The sequence below is a fragment of the Scyliorhinus canicula genome, chromosome 8 (assembly GCF_902713615.1).
Source record: "Scyliorhinus canicula chromosome 8, sScyCan1.1, whole genome shotgun sequence".
Classification (NCBI taxonomy): Eukaryota; Metazoa; Chordata; class Chondrichthyes; order Carcharhiniformes; family Scyliorhinidae; genus Scyliorhinus; species Scyliorhinus canicula.
In genome coordinates, this window is record NC_052153.1 from 128,553,390 (window position 1) to 128,574,558 (window position 21,169).

Sequence of the window (21,169 nt, forward strand, 5' to 3'; positions counted from 1 at the left end):
TGTAGTGGTGTCAGTACTGTCCAAATATGTCTCTATATCAGCGTGTTGGCTGACAGAGTTTTGAGTTCACCAACACTATTTCAGTTAGCTCTGCTGAGAGGGATCAATGTCCTTTACAATGCATAGAAGATGTGTTTGGTCTTTTGTACTTTACGAAGGAATCCACCAAACACTTAGACTTGTCCAAACCAGAATCTTTTATTGAGTCTTGTGTGGTAAGATAGAAATCTGTTACAGAGTACGTTATCATGGAGTCTGCTAACTACTCCTCTGAAACTTGCACCTAACACTGACCATTCACATGTATGTCATATTACCCACTCAATCTTCTTCTCAAGATGGCCGGATGTTGTCATAATAAACACACGAGTATATGATGGTGCATAGACAGACACTGACTGACACATTGAATAACCAATCAACATACAGGACACAGCAGCCAATCACCAGACAGGACACGGCCACTATAAAGCCAGAGGGCGCTAGGTTTCCTGTTCTCTTGGTACGCAGCCTCTGAGACAGCCAGAGCCCGTGATCAGCAACACGAACATCTACCATATGCTAGCAGTATAGTCTGGTCAGGTTAGCCTCAGGTCTCCAGTCAACTTAACATAGTGTCAACCCACAGTGCAAGTATGTTTAACAGCTCATAGTTAAATAAAATAGAGTTGCACTTTTACAAGTGTTGGTAGCCTATCTCAGTCACTGCTATGGTATACGCAGCCCTCACAGACCCAGCACACCCAACACATCAGATGTGTCTCCCCTTATATCAGAGTCACAGGTCACATGATCTTGGTTTAGAGACTGCATGGTGTGTCTATACTGAAACCTGCTGGTTGGAGGTCGCACACATCCATCTGTGATATAGCTCATAGGCAAATTGCCACAGTAGGGAGAGCCAGCTGAGCCTGGAAGTTCAGCCAAGTCCTTCCCAGAGTACAACACTGGACATTACCATGAACACTCATTAAAAACTGAACCCAAAATAGTCTGTTTCTTCCAGAAAAAAGGAAATGTCCCTAACTCCCCTGTAACCTTCAACGCATGCTAACCATGAGGTGTGCTAGTACATTTAGCGAAGCTAGACTAAGCTAATCGAAACAAATAACACAAACAAAATTAAATCAACATAACATGAAATATTGGCGAGTGTATTTTGATTTTGAAGGACACCTGTACCACCTTTGTCTCTCGTATTTTATGTTAATTGAAATTAAGTTGACAGTTAAGTTGTGGTTGTGATGCAGCCTTCCTGTTTCATCAATAAGCTCTTTTATAGCCACCCATACCTTTTGCATGGGTACCTATCTCTGGGTCAGCAGCTCCAGGTTCAAGTCCCACTTCAGGACTTGATGGCCACGGATGTTACAATCATAACATGGTCAAATAGTGTGATTATCAACCTGAAATCCTTCCAGTACACTTATGGTCAGTGGTTAGAGCAGAGTGTGTCTCCTGGTAAAACTTGCTTGATGCAGAATAGTGCCCCTAAAGCTACAGGCTCTGGTTGCAGGCTGGTGATCTATTTCAGGAAAAGCTATCTATGGAAAAAGACGTAAGCAGATGCTTTGTCTGCCTCATAAGCCAGGTCACATATTAGTTAAGACTTAATTCCTGAGTCTCCAGTAATGAACTCAAACAACCTTCAAAACTGTCAATGGTTCAAGCCCTTCTGAGAACACAACTATTTGAGGCAGAAACGTACTTTACACACATCATATGTCGCACTTAGATATATCCTTGTTGGAAGCTTCGGTTTCATAGCAGCATTAGTGTTTCCTGCTACAGAGAACATACAGCTACTTTCAACAAGAACTAGCCAGAAAAATGAACAATGTTTTTGTTCACATCTTTAAAGTAGTGGGAACATATACATCTTTTAAAATAAAACTGAATGCAAAATGACATCCATAACTTCACCATTCACATCATCCTAGCTGTCAGTTACGAAACGGTTTACCATCATAGATGCTAAAATAAACCAACATATGACTTGAGAATGCTCAGTGTTTTCAGTAAGTAGATTTTGTATGCTTTGGTAACTTAGTTGGTAAACGTTGCCTCACATGGAACCAAAAATATGAATAAACACGATAATGTAAAATTACCCATTTTTCAATTCAGCCAATTGACCACTGTCTGCTTACAAGCTCATGACTCTCATTGCTACTGGAATTAAAGGCGAGAACTTTACTGGCACGCATGGGTGGGAACAAGCTGGGTGGTATGGGAAAACCATCGGGAGCCTTGCCAAATGAGCAGCTGTCAGGGAATTTTACCAATGGTAGGTAAGGGAGTAGCAGCAAATATGTTGTGGCCCTATTCACGACTATTTTGCCAGACTGTTGACATGTTGCTAATGGCAGGTCAGCTCCCCTGTTGCATGGGGAGGCCATCAATTGGGGCAGGATTGGGGGTTTTTTCTAAATCAAAAAGGTGGCCATGGCCATGGAAGGCAGCCACCACAGCCCCGAGGATTTCCTTGGACCGGTTTACCCTCCAGCAATGGGCCATTGAATTTTTGAAAAATACTTTCCCCAACCTGTTCTGCTGAACTCAGCAAATCTCCAGCCTGCCTCAGCACACCAGATAGCACTGCTGGGGCCTCGAGGCTTCCAGTCCAGCAATTGGGCCATCAGCCTGAACAGGACATCATTCCCTGAGGAATTGGCTGCTGCCAAGAAATTTGAGAGGCAGTCCTGCCATCTGACTGTGTGGGCCGGCCAGTGCAAGACCATCCATTTCATCAGCAAAATCCTGCCCAAAGTTTCTGCCTTTGCCTTCTTGTAGCTTTGCTGCAAATTCAACATGTTTATTATTTTTCTTACCTCTGATGCTTGCGCACTCATGCTGGCTCCTTGTTTTGATGATTTAGTCGAATCAGGCTTCTTTCCTCCCTATTTAAGAAAATACAAACAAAACAGAAGTTTAGTTATTTAAACCATTTTCACGTCAGCAAATTCATGTTCACTTGAAACATTTTATTTACAACTGAATATATATTTAGAAATGCAAGGAATGAAAACAGAAAAAAGCAATATGCAAATTAGCTGCACTGTATTTTCTATTCTTTAATGGGCTACGAGCATTGCTAGATAGGTCAGCCATTATTGCCCACCCTAGTTGTCCTTGCAAAGGTGTAGATACGTCATCTTCTTGAACTGTTGCATTCTGTGTGGTATAGATACCCTCAGTATTGTTGGTGAAGGATGTCCAAAACTTTGATCCAGCAACAGTGAAGGAACGGTGGTATGATTCCAAGTCAAGATGGTGTGCGGCTTGGAGGAAAACTTGCAGGTGGCGACGTTTCCATGCACATGCAGCCCTCATTCTACTAGGCAGCTTTGGAAGGTGCTGTTGAAGGAGCCTTGGTGAGTTGCTACATTACATCTTGTAAATGGCACATACAACTGCCACTATGTGTCAGTGATTGAGGGAGTGAATATTTAAGACGGCGGATGGGATGCCAATCAAGCAGGCTGCTTTCACCTGTATGGTGTGAAGAGTTACAGATGGAACTGAGCACTGTGCAATCAGTGAGTATCCTCACTTCTAACTTTAGGAATGAGGGACGGTATTTTGGATTGTGCTCAGCTCCAAGTGTCACCACACAAGTGTTACCAAGTGTTACCCACAGATGCCATCGTCGCCACCGTCTTCAAGAAAGAAGACAACGCAGACTGTGGGAATTACTGAGGAATCTCCCTACTTTCCATCGCCAGGCAAATCATTGCCCAAATCCTTCTGGAATGCCAGTGGGGCTTCTGACCAAACCAGGGAACAATGGACATGATTTTCACTGCTTGGGAACTTCAAGAAATATACCAGGAACAACATCAACCACTCTACATGGCCTTCATCGATCTGAGCAAGGCTTTTAACTCAATCGGGAAGTGCTATGGAAGACCCTGGTCAGCTGTCCAGAGAAATTCAATAATATCCTCCAACTCCTCCATGATGAGATGTCAATGACAGTCCTTACTGACAGAAATAAGACAGAAACGTTTGAGGTTAAGACTGAAGTCAAGCAGCGATGTGTCATCACTCCCACCCTTTTTTCCATCTTCATCGCCACCATCCTTCACCTTGTCAAGAGCAAGCTTCCCAGTGAAGTAGACATTATCTACAGGATGGACAGAAATACAAGAAGAAAACGACACATCACTCATGGAACTTCAGTATGTGGATGACATCGCCATCTCTTCTCTCTCAGAAGGGAATCTCCAAGTCATGCTTGAAACCTTCACGGAAGCATACCAAAGAATTGGTCTCAGCCTCAACCCCAAGAAGATTCAAGCCCTCTACCAACCTGCCCCAGGGCAAGATCCGGTCTCACTCTCCCATCAAGATCAACAAAGAAACCCTACCAAACATGGAACATTTCCCCTACTTGGGGATTCACCTTTCATTTAAAGCTGACATAGATGCAGAGACCCAACACCGTATCCAATCCACGAGTACCTCCTTTAGATGTCGAAGGACAAGAGTCTCTGACAACTGCGACATTCGTGACAACACCAAGATCCTCATGTTCAAGGCAGTCCTTCTCCCAACTCTTCTAACGGCTCAGAAACCTGGAATACCTATAGATGTCACCTCAAGGCCATGAAGTGATACCACCAACACTGTCCGAGAAGGATTCTCTGCATCAGTTGGGGGAGACAGGCCTACTAACATCAGCATCCTTGAAAGAGGCACCATCATCTTTTATCATCCAAAACCAATTCCACTTGTCTAGCCATGTGCTTGGGATGTCAGAGCCCCGACTTCCAAAGCAAATCTTCTTTCCCAGCTCAAAGAAGACTCCCGAACAAAAGGAGGGAAAAGAAAGTGCTTGAAAGATACCCTGAAGACTTACCTCAAGAAACACAACATTGACGTCAACATCTGGGAGACCCTTGCTCAGAAGAGATCTAATTGGAGGAACCTCCTGATTGAAGGGACACAATTCTTCATGGACACCCAATGGCAAAGGAGGTCCAGAAAAGGAGCCTGTGAAAGGAAGTACAGTGATCTCGAGTCCAAGGACAAATCCCACCTCCTAGAAACACCTGCCTGATGTGCAGTCAAAGATGTGGCTCTAGGTTTGGGATCTTCAGCCATACAAGGACCCACAGAACTCACGGCCTGTAACACGGAGTTTCTTAAGTGGACAATCACACTCGTTAGCGACTGATCATCGAAGAAGAATAGAACTTCCAGAATGATTTAGGAATGAAGGAGCAAAATGCTAATATTTCAAACATGCTAATAATAGTCAGTTTAGCATTGAGCTGGTCCACAAACGTAGAACAGACATAATGGCTGGAGGTCTCCCAGGCCATTGGAGACCCCTGGGTGGTTGGAGACAGGGCAGGGTGGTACCCTGGCTCTCCCTCTGGCACCTTGGCACTGTCAGCCTAGCACCTTGGCACTGCCAGGCTGGCAGTCACACTGCCAGGATGGCAATGCTGGTGTGCCCGAGTGGCACTGCCAAGGGTCGGGTCTTGAGGGGGGCCACGTACAGAAAGAGGGATCGGGGTATATGAAGGGTGGGGGAGGTGCTGTGAAGGGTGGGTATGAAGGGACCTCATAAAGGTTGGAGGAGTGATGTGTTGAGGTCCTTAAAGGGGGAGGTCCAAAAAGGGGGTGCTAAGCAACCCCATAAAGGGTGTCCTCACTTGGGGGGGTGGGGGTGGGGGGGTAATGCCCATATGGCGGTGGGGGGGGGTGAAATTGTCTGTGGGTGGGGGGTGTGTAGGACGCTCAAGCTCACTTGGAGATTAGGGAACCCTTTCAAAATGGCAGATCCAATTCTGAAGAGCTGGTCTTGCCAGCGAATTCATCTCCCCATTGCTGAAAAACGTGAGTTGGACCAGGGAGAAACTCCCCAAGGCCCAAATAATGACGAAGGCCAGAATTCTCCAGTCATTGCGATTCATTTTTCCCACCGGCAGCGCATCCCCGCCCGCAGGTTTCCCAGCGGAGTGAGGTTGTAACATTCGGAAATCCCATTGACAAGCGGTGGGAAGTTGGAATCCCACTGCCAGCAAACGCACGCTGCCAAGAAACACCTGACTGGGGGAGCGGATGAATACTAGTTTGGATCTCACCCAAAAAGACGACGGGAAATACCCTAGCAAACTCACCAAAAATGACATGTTGAAATTTTTTTAGATGAATTCTAACCGAGATGTCACACAGCCAGATGCTATGTCAAAATAATATGCACCACAAAACACTGCTATACGGAGAGTTTAGTTTGGTGCTTGGCTGCACCCAGTAGTAATTTGGTTCACATTGCCGATGAAGTCAGCCAATCATGAAAGTTTTTCCAAGATGAGCAAAGTTCTCAGCATCTTCATGAGGCATAGAAGACATAAGACAGCAGCTGAAACATCACCACCATGAATATAAAGCCTTCTCCCTATCTCCACAGCTGGTCTTGCTCCATCTGACCTCATCCCCTCCTCCCATTCCTCCTGCAGACCAAGTTGCTGATAGCCAAGCACTTCCTTTGATTTTTTTTTTTTTTTTTTTTTTTTTTTTTTTTTTATAAATTTAGATTACCCAATTATTTTTTCCAATTAAGGGGCAATTTAGCGTGGCCAATCCACCTACTCTGCACATTTTTGGGTTGTGGGGGTGAAACCCACACAGACACGGGGAGAATATGCAAACTCCACACGGACAGTGACCCAGAGCCGGGATCGAACCTGGGACCTCAGCGCCGTGAGGCGGTTGTGCTAACCACTAGGCCACCGTGCTGCCTAGCACTTCCTTTGATTGATGTCTCCCACTTGGTATCAAATAAGATAGAGCAGCCCAGTGCTCAATCCTTTTACGTGAAATGCTGTGTTGACAACGTGTCCTAGAATGTCGCCCAGTGAGCTTCAAAAGTCCTCTTTAAACCTCCAACAGAAAAGAACCATATGAAAGGTTTCAAACAGTGTTTGATATCCTCTGCAGCAATTCACTTATTCCCAATCACCTGCTCACTGTTGGGAGAAAGCTCTATGTAAAATGCGAGCCACCAAAAGGCAGTGCAGACGTATAAACTGCTTGCTGGCAGTCATTAAGTTACAACGAGCTGCTTCATGTGCTTCCAGGCAGCTGTTCCCAGAACACAATTCAACTCCTTTAACAAGAAGATATGGGCAGCACAGTAGTTCACACTGTTGTTTCTCAGTGCCAGTGTCCCAGGTTCGATTCCCGGCTTGGGTTACTGTCTGTGCGGAGTCTGCACGTTCTCCCCGTGTCTGCGTGGGTTTCCTCCGGCTGCTCTGGTTTCCTCCCACAAGTCCCGAAAGACATGCTGTTAGGTAATTTAGACATTATGAACTGTTCCTCAGTGTACCCGAACAGGCGCTGGAATGTGGCGACTAGGGGCTTTTCACAGTAACTTAATTGCAGTGTTAATGTAAGCTTACTTGTGACAATAACGATTATTATTATTATAGATAGCATCGTCTATTAAATGGAGGCATTCAACTGACATTTCAGCTGAAAGTCACAGCTTGACCACCTTGGAGTCTCTGAATTATCCAGGGAAAATTGCCACTGTCCCTGGTCAGTTCAAATAGCTCAAGAAAGAAGCACAGTCTATACCAAAGATGCACTGATGTTCTGATGATTTATTGTTCACATAACACATTATACCGTTGGTTACTGTGGTCAGATTAACATCAACAGCCACTCCGGTGATGGTGATATGCTGAGCAGATGCACATCAGGTGGCTCTCCTCCAGAACATAACTAAATAGGCACTTTTAGGCAAATTTAAACCAAAAATTCAACAGCAGCTCACCCTTCATCGGGAAAGGGAAGGAATAGAGCCAGCATACCAGCAAATGGGAGTTTGAGAGGCCGAAGGGACGGCATAAGCGGAGGAAAAGGACACAAGCAACAGTGGACCCACGAGGCGAGCGTGCCCCGGACACCCAAGAGAGAGGGAGACTGACGACCCGCAGTCTCCCCCTACCACCTGGAGACGGATAGAAAGCATTCCTTATGAAGGAACTGGCTGCAAGGAAAAAGGTAATAAAGGTGCAAATCCAGGTGGCGGTCAAGGTGGCAGTTACAGAGGTGATGGTATCCCTGCAAATTGCGAAGTTAGATCGATACCAGAATCATGAGGGGATCCTGAGATGGGCAAGACAGACAATGGCCAGTCACTGGAAAGGACACAGAATCCAAGCTACCAAGACATTGGGGCAGATTTGTAAAAATGCAGAATAAGGAACATTACTTCATAATCCCAGTGGAGGCAGATAAGTTTGTTCGGTCAAACGACCTGGACAAGGGGCAGGCAAAATAGCGTTGAAGGCAAAGCAGAGGAGGAAAGAGAGAGAAAGAAACCTAATGGACACATATATGTTTGTGCGGGACTGTTCGCTTTGACCAGAAGGACCGGGTCACAGGGAAGGGCGAGGGCAGCAGAATGCAGGTGAGGTGAGGCATAGGCAGAGGGAGCAGACAGATAGCGGACATAAGGCAGGGGTAAGATCAGCCCCGAGAGGGGGGCCACCACACTAGCAGGTATAGCTAACACAGGAAGTAAGATAGCAAGGGGGGATATGGTGCACCTCTCGGCAGGGATGGAGCGTCTGGCTGGTGGGGGGAGGAGACGCACACTGGGACAGGGAGAAGGACGCTAAGGGGGGGGAGGGGGAACACGGGGAGGGGGACAGTGGGGGGGGGGGCAGTGTGGAGAGGAACATGAAGGGAGGAAAGGGCTGGTTTTCAGGTTGGCTTCGGCAGGTAAGGTGCAGGCTGAGGAAACAAGATGGCGATGCAAGCAGCCACTTTAGAGGGTCCCTAAAATGAAATGAAATGAAAATCGCATATTGTCACAAGTAGGCTTCAAATTAAGTTACTGTGAAAAGCCCCTCGTCGCCACATTCCAGCACCTCTTCGGGGAGGCTTGTACAGGAACTGAACCCGCGCTGTTGGCCTTGTTCCGCTTTACAAGCCAGATGTTTAGCACACTAGGTTAAACCAGCCCCTGCTAACCACCAGGAAAGCAGTGCATCAACTTCACCAGATACGGGGGTCCTTCTATGAACACGGAGAGAAGGCTAGCCACCTGTTGGTTCACCAGCTGAGAAAGTAGCTGGCCTTTGAGGCCTTCTACTGGAGACTGTACACCTCCGAGCCCTCTGACGGGGTCGCAGGGATGAAATGGTTCCTCAATGGACTGGACATGCCAGCCGTGGGGGATGATAGGCAAGGGAAGCCGGAAGCACCAATAGGACTGCGAGAGATCAATGAGAACATCAGGTCCATGTAGGCGGGGAAGGCGCGGGGACCCGGCAGGTTCCCGGCAGACTTCTACAAAATGTTCGTACCAACCCAGGCCCCACACCAACTGGAAACGTACGTACTGCCGACAGAAGGGGTGCATGTAAAACTGTACATAAGAAACATCATATTTTGTAAATATTATGTGCTTTATATGTTAAACTATTATGCTGTAAAAATTGGAAAATGCCAATAAAAATATTTTTTAAAGAAGGTTAACGTCGCCAGATATTGGAAGGCTCGACTCTATCTTCTCTCCCAACTCAAGATGTTCTCACTCTGCCCTGATTACTTCCAAATTACATCTAATATTAGAAATTGCTAAGAAGAGCAGCTTCAGTGCACACAAAAGCAATGGGTCACATTTCAGCGTTATTATTATTTAGCTGCCCACTGCACTGCTATCCAAAGAATCTTTGTCAGGAAAATTTGGCACAATTGTCTGAGACATTTAAAATTGCAGTCCAAATACAGAAATGAACAAGGCGTTTGATACAATTCAAGCTCCCTCCAAATTCCTTTTCCCTGGTGCTTAATACGAAATTCTGCTTCTCAAAGCCTAGGGGCCAAAACATAACAGTATGCATGATAGAAGTGGTTTAGTATGTTATGTGTTGGAAGTAGCTCTTGTACACTCATTTGCCTATCAAATAAATAATAAACGTTATAGCCGCAGCTTAAGTTAAGAAATAAGGTGAAAACAGTAGATTTCAAAATGTCACTGAACTTATAGGTCATTTGAAAGTGATATATATATTGAAGCCCAACCGACATCTGAATAAATCCTTTAATTTGGACCATGCAGGTTTCCATGATAAATTCCAGCTGAGACTCGATATTCCTCTCGGTTCGGTGGCTGCACGAAGATAGGATCAAAAGGAATTGTTCACCATGAAGCTGTCAATCATGAAAAGGTTTCAAATGACAAGCAGCGGCTCATCGATGACAACCAGGCAACCTACACCCCTGTAGGACAAGGCCAACATGTGACAACTTTGTTCATCTCACCCCGAATGGATAATTGCAAATACCATGGACACTGACACAAGAATTGGTGGCCCAATGATAAATCGCATTTATGATTTCTTACATGGGTGGGCTTGACAACTGTTTATTATCAGACATAATTCTATGGTCACCAATCCTTTGGTACTGATACACACTGTTGTGTGTGCTCACCTTCCTCGCGCAGACATAATTACAGCAAGAGTTCTCCAAAATAGTTGCTGTAACAACCATTTAAAAGCAGCTACTCTGCTGACTCGCTACAAATCCCTATAGGTTCTGCATCTTTTATTTTACTGAATGAAACAAGACGTCGCTAATCCATCACATATCCCAAGAGCTGACAATACAAGTCTGCACTTCCGTACTTTTAAGAACTCTGAAGTACTGATATTGTACGAATAGGTTCCTATGAAGAAAAGAATGAAGCCACAACAAAAGGCTACTTCAGCATTAATTTTTTATAAAACAAATCAAATAAATTATGGTTATCCAATCCAATTAGGGATAATCTGCAGTTCCCTTGCCCCGCTGGGATCATGAACTTGTTCAATATGGAACTGCAATATAAAGCCACATCTTATTACTATAGCTAAAATGTCAGTGGTTTGAAGCAGGCACAATAATATTAGTAAAAAATATTACTTAAGTTTGGAAAGTATTTGTAATTAGAATTTCAAATAATATTGACTTGGGAACCCAACTCATTATCTCATAAATATTCAATAAAATAAAGGTATTCACAGAACAAAGAAAAAAGAACAAAGAAAAGTACAGCACAGGAACAGGCCCTCCGGCCCTCCAAGCCCGTGCCGGCCATGCTGCCCGTCTAAACTAAAATCTTCTACACTTCCTGGGTCCGTATCCCTCTATTCCCATCTTATTCATGTATTTGTCAAGATATCCCTTAAATGTCACTATCGTCCCAATAGAATCCCTTCAATGCAGGAGAAGGCCATTCAGCCCATTGACTTTGCACCAACTCTTCGAAAGAGCACTCTACCCAGGTCCACTCCCCTGTCCACCCCGCCCTATCCCCATAACCTACTTGCACATCCCTGGACACTAAAGGGCAATTTATCATGGCCAATCCACCTAACCTGCACATTTTTGGACTGTGGGAGGAAACCAGAGCACCTGGTGGAAACCAACACAGACACAGGGAGAATTTGCAAACTCCACACAGTCACCCAAGGCTGGAATCAAACCCGGGTCCCTGGTGCTGTGAGGCAGCAGTGTTAACCACTGTGCCTCCATGCTGCCATTGCTTTCATTATAACTATAACACTCATCTATAAATCAATATTGGATGCCGCAATATGTTGAAATTTGCAAATTATTCCACATATCTACAAAAATACAGAGAAAGCCAAAGACCCTGCAACTCTAGCCACAAAACAAAACAGAATACTAAACAAGATGGCTTGCAAATTACCACCAAAAGTTCAATATCCTGAAACCGTCAAATATTTTCTCCTCATCTAGTCAACCCATATATCTCACTTAGTTCATCTACCTTTTGAGACAAAATTATTTTTGTTACCCACAGTAATGCATTGTACACTTTCCTTTCCCTGTAAGATTGCATTACTCGTCTGTTGCACAGTTACAAAACATGGATAATTGAACACTTTGTAATCATTAGACCATCAGTTAAGTTTTCAGACAATGTTTGTGAGCATGATTAGCCCCAACAAAATCTCATCAGCACAAACTTTCCAAAACTGTTTCATTTTGTCATTTCTTGGAATCAAATCAGTTACAAATTCTTCCAGAAACAATTCTGGACAGATCTACTTTCTAAAGGTTACCCAAGAGTAAAGCAACACGCTGCTTTTGTGCCAACTTGTAAATAGTCATTTGAACCCTGCTGTCTTCAACTCAAGCTCGCAAGAGTCTCAAAAGTGACAAATGCAATTTCTCTGCACAAAATAAACGTTTGGGGTTATTTTTGTTGATGCGAACTTTTCATTTCTCAAACTTAAAATCAAATGATTTGTGAGGCACAACTGCGTTTGAAGTTTTTAACCAAACTGCTACAAAAATTGTTATGAACCAAAGTTCGCACAGCAGTGGGCATGATTTATGGTATAAGGAGGTAACCAAATACCTAATTGCATTCCATTTCAAAGCCTGCAACTTATGTTACAAGGCAAACACTTCCCTCCCTCAACTTCCTTTCACATGATTTGTCCAGCTTTAAGTGTTCCGCATTTTGCCTCTTGTTTGCTTGGATGTGACATGACAGAAATTACCACACAAACGGCACGATTTAACGGGACAGAAACAGCCCCGTTTTGGCTGCGTTTAGCAGGGTGTTTCTCGGCAGAGAAAGACATTGCTATTTAACGGCACTATGCCGTTTTATTTAGCCTCGGCGCAGAACGCCCAGTCGAGGCTGCACTTACATCATTTCCTGCACTGCTCGCCAGTGCAAGAAGTGTATTTGAAGATCAGGGCACCATTTTTAAATGCCACCCCGATCTTTCAACCCCACCACAGCATCTGGACGCCCCACTGCACCCAACTTACCTCTTATGGGGTCCTCAAGCCCTCCCCCTCACCCCACCTCTTAAGGGCAAGGCACCCCCAGACTAATCCCTGGCATGAGCAACCCGGCACCTGGACACCTTGCCACTGCCAGTCTGGCACCCTGGCAGTGCCCTTGCCAGCCTGGTGGTGCCACCCAGCCACCCTGGCAGTACCAGGGGAGGCAGTGACAGGGTGTCTATATGGAAGTGCCAAGGTGCCTGGGTGGCAGTGCCCAGGTACACAGGTGTCAGCAGGAATGGGAGAGTATCGCCCTGCCCAGAGCCCAACCATCCAGGGCCCTCTAATGGCTTGGTAGAATCCCTACACCCAGGTGCAGTTACGTCTGGTCCATGTTTATGGAAACTAGTAATAAATGGTGCCACGACAGGGTGTCCGGCAATGTGGTCGTTAGTTCCCAGGCCCCGAGAGAATATGGCACAGACAGGTTTAAATGAGAATTGTGGCTCACTTAAATATGTTAATCTGGATCTCTCCCAATAATGGCAAGATCCAGGTCACGACATCTCGCGAGATTCCATTAAATCTCGTGAGACGTTTTGAGCGTCATGAGAGGTCTCTCGCGAGATTAAATGGCCTTGTCGCATCACCAAGTTGAGCACGGCAGTGCCATTAAATCATGCTCATAGCCTTTCTTTCTCTGTTAATGAATGAAGGGGTTTAGCTCCAGTGGAACATAACCAACCACCAGCAGACACCAGTCAGGTCGAATGACCTGCTTATGTTAATTAACAATCTTTGTTGTCAAAAGTAGGCTTCAATGAAGTTACTGTGGAAAGCCCCCAGTCGCAACATTCTGACACATGTTCAGGGAGGCTGATATGGGAATTGAACCCGCGCTGCTGGCCTTGTTCTGCATTACAAGTCAGCTGTTTAGCCCACTGTGCTAAACCAGCCCCGGTGAACATGGTGTAAATACATGTATACGAAAATGAAAGGGAGAGCCAACTAATGGGATTTTTGGTCATTTCCACCTCTCTACATTGAGAAATCCGTAAATACATGAAGAGGCTGGGGAAAGAGGGGGTAAGAGTGGCAAAGTATTAAACACAGTCCCCATCCAGACCCTGAACAGTTCCTACAGATTGGAGGGTAGCAAATGTAACCCCCGCTATTTAAAAAGGGAGGTAGAGAGAACGCAGGCAATTAGAGACCTGTCAGCCCAACATTGGTAGTGGGGAAAATGCTAGAGTCCATCGTAGCAGAGCACTTGGAAAAAAGTGGCAGGATTGGACAGCCAGCGAAAAGGAAAACATCTTTGACAAATCTACTGGAATTCTTCGAGGATGTAACTCTTAAAGTTGACATGGGGCAACCAGAGGATGTGGTTTATTTAGACTTTCAAAAGGCTTTCGAGAAAGTCCCAGATAAGAGATTAACATATAAAATTCAAGCACATGGGCTTGGGGATAGTGTATTGCGATGGATAGAAAATTGGTTGGCAGACAGGAAACAAAAAGTAGGAATAAGCAAGTCTTTTTCCAATTGGCAGGCAGTGACTATTGGGGTACCACAGGGATCAGTGCTAGGACCCAAGCTATTCACGATATGTATTAATGATTTGGATAAGGGAACTAAATGCGACATCTCCAGATTTGCAGAAGACACAAAGCTGGGTGGAAGGGTTAGCTGTGAGGAAGTTGCAGAGATCCTTTGTGTGATTTGGATAAGTTGAGTGAGCGGGCAAGTGCATGACAGATACAGCATAGATTTGAGATTATCCACTTTGGTAGCAAAAACAAGAAGATGGATTATTATCTGAATGGCAACAGATTGAGAGAAGAGAATATGCAGCAAGATTTGTGTGTCCTCATACACCAGTCGCTGAAAGTAAGCATGCAGTTGCAGCAGGCGGTAAAGAAGGCAAATGGCGTGTTGGCGAGAGGTTTCGTATACAGGAGGAGGGATGTCTTGCTGCAATTATACAAGGCCTTGGTGAGAGGATTGATCTCTTTATCTGAGGAAGGACATTCTTGCTATAGAGAGTGCAGAGAAGGTTTACCAAACTGATTACAGGGATGGTGGGACTAACGCATAGGGGGAGATTGAGTCGGTTAGGATTATGTTCAGTGGTGTTTTGAAGAATGAGGGGAGATCTCATAGGAACCTATAAAATTCTAAGAGGACAGGATAGATGCAGGAAGGAAGTTCTCGGTGACGGTGGAGTCCAGAGCCAAGGATCACAGTCTGAGGACATGGGTAGACCCTTTAGGACTGAGATGAGGAGAAATGTTTTCACCGAGAGAGTAGTGATCCTGTGGAATTCACTACCACAGAAAGCACTGGAGGACAAAACAATGTGGACATGACAGAACGGGAGAAGTTCGAAGTTCCATAGCGAGCGGTGTTTCTCGCAAGCTCCTCGACGGCCGTGTTGTTGAGCTCCTGACTGCTAACCAACGGCATGTATATGGGTTTTATTAGGCCCTAGCGAGTTCCTCTCCGGAAAGCCCACACTGAGAATTACTTTCAACTTCGGGGAGCTGAGATCGCTTGCCAGACGGATTCCCCAAAGATCGGGCCACCATTTTGGAAGGTTGCGCCAATCTCTGAGTGTGATTGAGGGACCCCCCACCTATGGGCAATGGCACCCCCACATACATGGACGTTACTCCACCCACCCCCCCCAGTGAGGACACCCACCATGGGATCGCAGAGGGTCCCCCACTTTCAGCCTCTCCCTGCATCCGCTCCAACATTACGGAGGCCACTCATGCCCACCATTCAATCCCCAACCCTTCATATTTCTCCCCATCCCTCCGTTCATGGGCATCACTCCCCTCAAGCCCTGGCCCTTGACAGTGCCACTCTGGCACCAAAGCACCCTGGCACTAATATCCTGGCACCCTGTTAGTGATCTTGCCAGGGTGCCACCCAGGCAGTGCCAAGGTGCCTGGGTGCCGGTGGAGAGCCAAGGTACCACCCTGCCCAGTCCAGACCACCCAGGGGCCTCCAATTGGCCTTGGAGGGGCTTTTCCGCCTGGTCCTCATTTGTGTGGACCAGTACCAATCGTCGCTCGTGGGACCTCTCGCTGATGAGCACGTTCGATCCCAGGCGACCATCTGGTTAATGAGATGGAGATTGGCCTTAATTGGTGACTATTGTTTTCTCGCCACGCCTAGGTGAGTTCCGGAATCCCCCATCAGGAGCCTGCCGGCACAATTGCAAACCACTTGGCGCTTCCGCAATCGAATCGGCTCACATAGATTCTCACCAGGCGTGACGCAGCTGTTAAATTGCGCCCACTATGTTTTCAAGAAGGAGTTAGATATAGCTCTTGGGACTAAATGGATCAAAGGATACGGGGGAGAAAGTGGGACACAATTACTGAGTTGGATAATCATAATGAATGGCAGAGCAGGCTCAAAGGGCTGAATGGCCTCCCCCTGCTCTTAGTTTCTATGTTGCTATGTTTTTAAGCATAAAAGACCAAGGACGGCACAGTGGTTAGCACTGTTGCTTCACAGCTCCAGGGTCCCAGGTTTGATTCACTGGGTCACTGTCTGTGCGGAGTCTGCACGTCCTCCCTGTGTGTGCGTGGGTTTCCTCCGGGTGCTCCGGTTTCCTCCCACAGTCCAAAGATGTGCGGGTTAGGTGGATTGGCCATGCTAAATTGCCCGTAGTGTAAGGTTAATGGGGGGATTGTTGGGTTACGGGTATACGGGTTACGTGGGTTTAAAGTAGGGTGTTCGGCACAACATCGAGGGCCGAAGGGCCTGTTCTGTGCTGTACTGTTCTATGTTCTATGTTCTATGTTCTATGTTCTCCCCGTGTCTGTGTGCGTTTCCTCTGGGTGCTCCGGTTTCCTCCTACAGTCCCAGTCCAAAGATGTGCAGGTTAGGTGGATTGGCCATGCCAAATTGCCCTTAGTGTCCAAAAAGGTTAGATGGGGTTACAGGGTTATGGGGATAGGGTGGAGGTGTGAGCTTGAGTAGGGAGCTCTTTCCAATGGCCAGTGCAGACTCGATGGGCCAAATGGCCTTCTTCTGCACTGTAAATTCTATGCTATCATTCTATGATATGATTCTATAACAGGCAGAATGCAAAAGGGTAGTGAAGGAGTCTTTAATGATAACAGTCGCAGAGTTCAAGGCAGGGATTGTTAAATGAGAAGAAAACATTTCAAGGATAGAATTTTAGGGAGGCTAATGTCACCGCCAACTTTCAGAAGCTCACAGCCATTTTACGGTCACTTGAGTGTTGATTGGCAGTGGGCAGAACTTCCATCTGTCCTTGGAAGAAAGTCCCGATCGTGAGAGCTGTCCGCCAAACAGATTGACCGGCAGCTCTCCGGCCCTGCCACGTGCAGTGCTGCAGAGGCCAGAAGAGGTACTGCAGCGCTCTGCCTGGAAATAAGTCCTGGGACCTCCCTCACGGGAAGTCCCGGGGGTGGTAGGACAGGGGATGCCCTGGAGGGGTCAGGAGAGTGGTCAAAATGGCATTGGGCAGTAGGTCAGGGGATGTGGGAGAGCCAGAGCTCTGAGGTCTCAAAGGGGAGGAACCCCAATTCTGAAGGAAGTTCAGATTGTGATGTCCCCAATCTTCCCATCAGAATGAAGAAAGGTTTATTTCTGTTTTCCAATCCACTCGTACCTGCTTCTGCCTGCCTAAAAATAGAGGCTGGCTGAGAAAAGGCCCTTAAGACGCCATTAAGTGGCCGCTCAGGGCTTTAAAAGGTGAAAGGGTGGGTTCCCCGTCTGATGCCCTGCCACCCAACAGTGAAATTGCGCCTGGGTCAGGATGGAATCCTGTTCATGCAACTTTACACTACAGGCCACCCCGCCTCAGAATCCACTTTGGGGGGAGTGTAACATTCCGCTCCAAGGATGATTAATTTGCACGGTTGCGTTGGAGTTGACAAAAGATTTCTGCAAGCTGTACAAAAAAAACAAAATGATTTTTGACTTTTTGTAAAAATATAGACATTTATCAATGATATGTTAGATAGGTTCTTGATTCATAAGGGGATCAGGGGTTATGGGGAGAAGGCAGGAGAATGGGGATGAGAAAAATATCAGCCATGATTGAATGGCGGAGCAGACTCAATGGACCGAGTGGCCTAATTCTGCTTCTATGTCTTATGGTCTTATGTTAGCCTGTCCCTTCAAATAGATAGCGCTTAAACTGTAGCTCAGTAAGGACAAGTCTTTATGGGGCTGTCCAACAATGGTCTGCATACAGCACAAATACACAAAACCTGGGTGCAAGCCAGGACACAGCAGTGTGATAATCAATCACTCATACTCATGGAATGCTGCTGAGCAACGCCTCTGCAAATGGCAAAATTCTTAATCCTGCAACACATGTTAATTCTGGACAACTTGCACGCGGTGGGGGAAGGGGCACGGCTGTTTATAAAGGATGGGGTTTCACTACTCCAGATAGGAGCTTCAAAAGGCCTATTATATTTGCTTGGTCTAGTGCAGAACCAACCCCACTGAATGTTCTTAATGTTGCTATTTGTGATGTCCACATGGCTTCAGTGAGTAGCCAGATCTCCCAGTAGCCAGCCCGCTCTCCCTCAAACAAGAGCTAGTATTCTACTGTCTCAGATTAAATAATTGTGACTTGCATAACAAATTGATCTTTCACAAATCTGCATGAAAAGATCCCAATAATCACAAACAAATCACATATTAATTTCAATACCACTGGATTAAGTAGAAGAGGCACACACACCTTGTGTGGCTTTAATTAAGCCTTGAACCAGGGGTGTTCTTGCCACTTTCCTCTTAGTGTATGTGATAAACACATGTTCCCCTTAAAACATACTCTTCATGACCTGATCGATGCAGCATTCTGTCTCATCTGACAGATGTATTTATTGGACCTTGGACAGAGCCGGCTGCAAAAAAATATTCTTGTCACCTTAACCATCAGATTGTGGTGCCAATCATGAAAAAACTCTGCAGATCTGCAAATCTCCACAAGCACCTCCCTGGTGAAGGTCTACTTTCCACTGCCTACTGGGTGGCACGATTCTGTAATAATGTTGGTGACAAGTATTTTGCCTGGGATGGAACATTTAAGTTATGAAGAGAGGTTGGATAGGCTAGGGTTGTTTTCGCTGGAGCAGAGAAGACCGAGGGGCGACCTGATCGAAGTGTGCAAGATTATATGGGGCATGGAGAGTGGATAGGGAACAGCTGTTCTTCTCAGTTGAAGGGTTGGTTATGAGGGGACACAAGTTCAAGGTGAGGGGCGGAAGGTTCGGGGGGAATTTTACAAAAAACCTTTTTACCCAGAGGGTGGTGACAGTCCGGAACACACTGTCTAGGAGGGTGGTAGAAGTGGATTGTCTCACATCCTTTAAAAAATACCTGGATAAGCACTTGTCACGTCATAATATTTGAAGCCATGGGGCCAAGTGCTGACAAATGGGATTAGGATTGGCAGATCAGCTGCTTTTCATGCGGCAGTGCAGACTCGATGGGCCGAAGGGCTTTTTCTGCACTGTGATTCTGCAAAGTGGACAGGCTGTGAGTAGTTTGACATCAAGGTGTTGTATTACTCCAAATAGGTCTTCTGAAGGCCACGGCAAATAGAAATCATATTTGACTTAACGCTGTTGCTTCTCTTTTCAAACTTGGCCATTTCTTTAGCTGGAATTCAGAGAGTCTGGAACAGATGACTTTCATTTTCAGCAAAAATTACCATATTTCAGGAAGTAAAATGCTCTGCTGGAAAAAAATGTCACTGCTGATGATCTGGGCATTTTTGCTGAATTATACATTGCGGGTTTAAAAAATGTTGCCATGGAGACTACAGCTACAAATAAATACATTTCTCACCAGTGCCCTCTGTCTTTATAATGAGAATCGTTACGTTTTTTTTGCATATGTGTCTAACACAGTAACTATAATCACGATGAAAACTGATGCTTATAGAAGTGAATGAGTTTTAATTATTTTTAAAATCTGGCAGAGTGTAACACACAGACTCCATGGGCGGAATTCTCCGACCCCCCGCATGGTCGGAGAATCGCCCGGGGCCGGCGTAAATCCCGCCCCCGCCAAACTACTCACAGCCTGTCCACTTCGCAGAATCACAGTGCAGAAAAGGCCCTTCGGCCCATCGAGTCTGCACTGCCGCATGAAAAGCACCTGATCTGCCAATCCCAATCCCATTTGTCAGCACTTGGTGGCCGGAATTCTCTGCCACCCGGGAATCGGCGGGAGCGGGAATTGCGCCGCGCCGATCGGCGTGCCCCCCGCACCGATCGGCGTGCCCACCACGGTGATTCTCCGGCCCGCGATGGGCCGAAGTCCTTCGCTAACAGGCCTCTCCCGCCGACGTTGTTTCACCCACCTCTGATGGCGGCGGGATTGGCGACGCGAGCGGGCCCCCAAGGTCCTGGGGAGTACGCGGGGCGATCGGACCCTGGGGGGTGCCCCCACGGTGGCCTGGCCCGCGATCAGGACCCACCGATTGGCAGGCAGGCCAGTGCCGTGGGGGCACTCTTTTTCTTCCGCCGCTGCCACGGCCTCCATCATGGCGGAGGAAGAAGAGACCCCCCCTACCGCGCATGCGCCGGTGGTGACGTCAGAATTAAACAACTAAAGGCACTGGATACTGCAAAAGCTATGAGTCATGAGAACATTCCGGCTGAAGACTGGTGCTCTAGAACTAGCCTTTAGCCAAGCTGTTCCAGTACATGTGCAACATTGGCATCTACCCAGCAATGTGGAAAATTGCCCAGGTGTGTCCTTTCCACAAAAAGCAGGACAAATGCAACCCGGCCATCAGTCTACCCTTGATCATCGGCAAAGTGATGGAAAATGACGTCAACAGTGCCATCAAGTAGCGCTTACTTGGCAATAACCTGCTCACTGCCATTCAGCATGGGTTCCGCCATGGCCACTCAGCTCCTGACATCATTACAACCTTGATCCAAACGTGAACAATGAGCTGAACTTCAGAGGTTAGGTGAGAGCGATTGCCCTTGATATCAAGGCAGCATTTAACCAAGTATGGCATCAAGAAGTTCAAGCAAGATTGAAGTTAATGAGAATCAGAGTGAAAACTCTCAACTGGTTGGAGTCATACCCAGCACAAAGGAAGATATTTGTGGTTGGTAAAGCCAATCATCTCAGTCCCATGATATCACTGCAGGTGTTCTTCAAGAAAGTGTTTTATGGCTGCCACAGGTTGCATGATTTACAAGTTTGGTACAGTTCTAGAAACTTCCAACAACAGTTACAGGTCAAAACCCGCATCCTTGTGGAATCTCACACCTACCATTGTGTAGACACATTACAATTTGAAACTAGGGGCCAGCAGACAAACTGTTTCCCAAGCATGGACTTATTATAAACATGGAAAATAGAAGCA

The 21,169-nt window shown here is 46.3% G+C and overlaps 1 protein-coding gene across 10 annotated transcripts in view; it reads right to left on the reverse strand.

Annotated features, from left to right (window-relative positions):
• Positions 1-21,169, reverse strand: part of cast (calpastatin) — a 285,310-nt gene that overhangs the window by 252,150 nt on the left and 11,991 nt on the right. For all 10 annotated transcript variants that reach the window (XM_038805226.1, XM_038805231.1, XM_038805234.1 and 7 more), the window contains exon 2: positions 2,832-2,900. In XM_038805226.1, the coding sequence (XP_038661154.1) occupies positions 2,832-2,900 (69 nt within the window). The remainder of the gene's footprint in view (positions 1-2,831; positions 2,901-21,169) is intronic.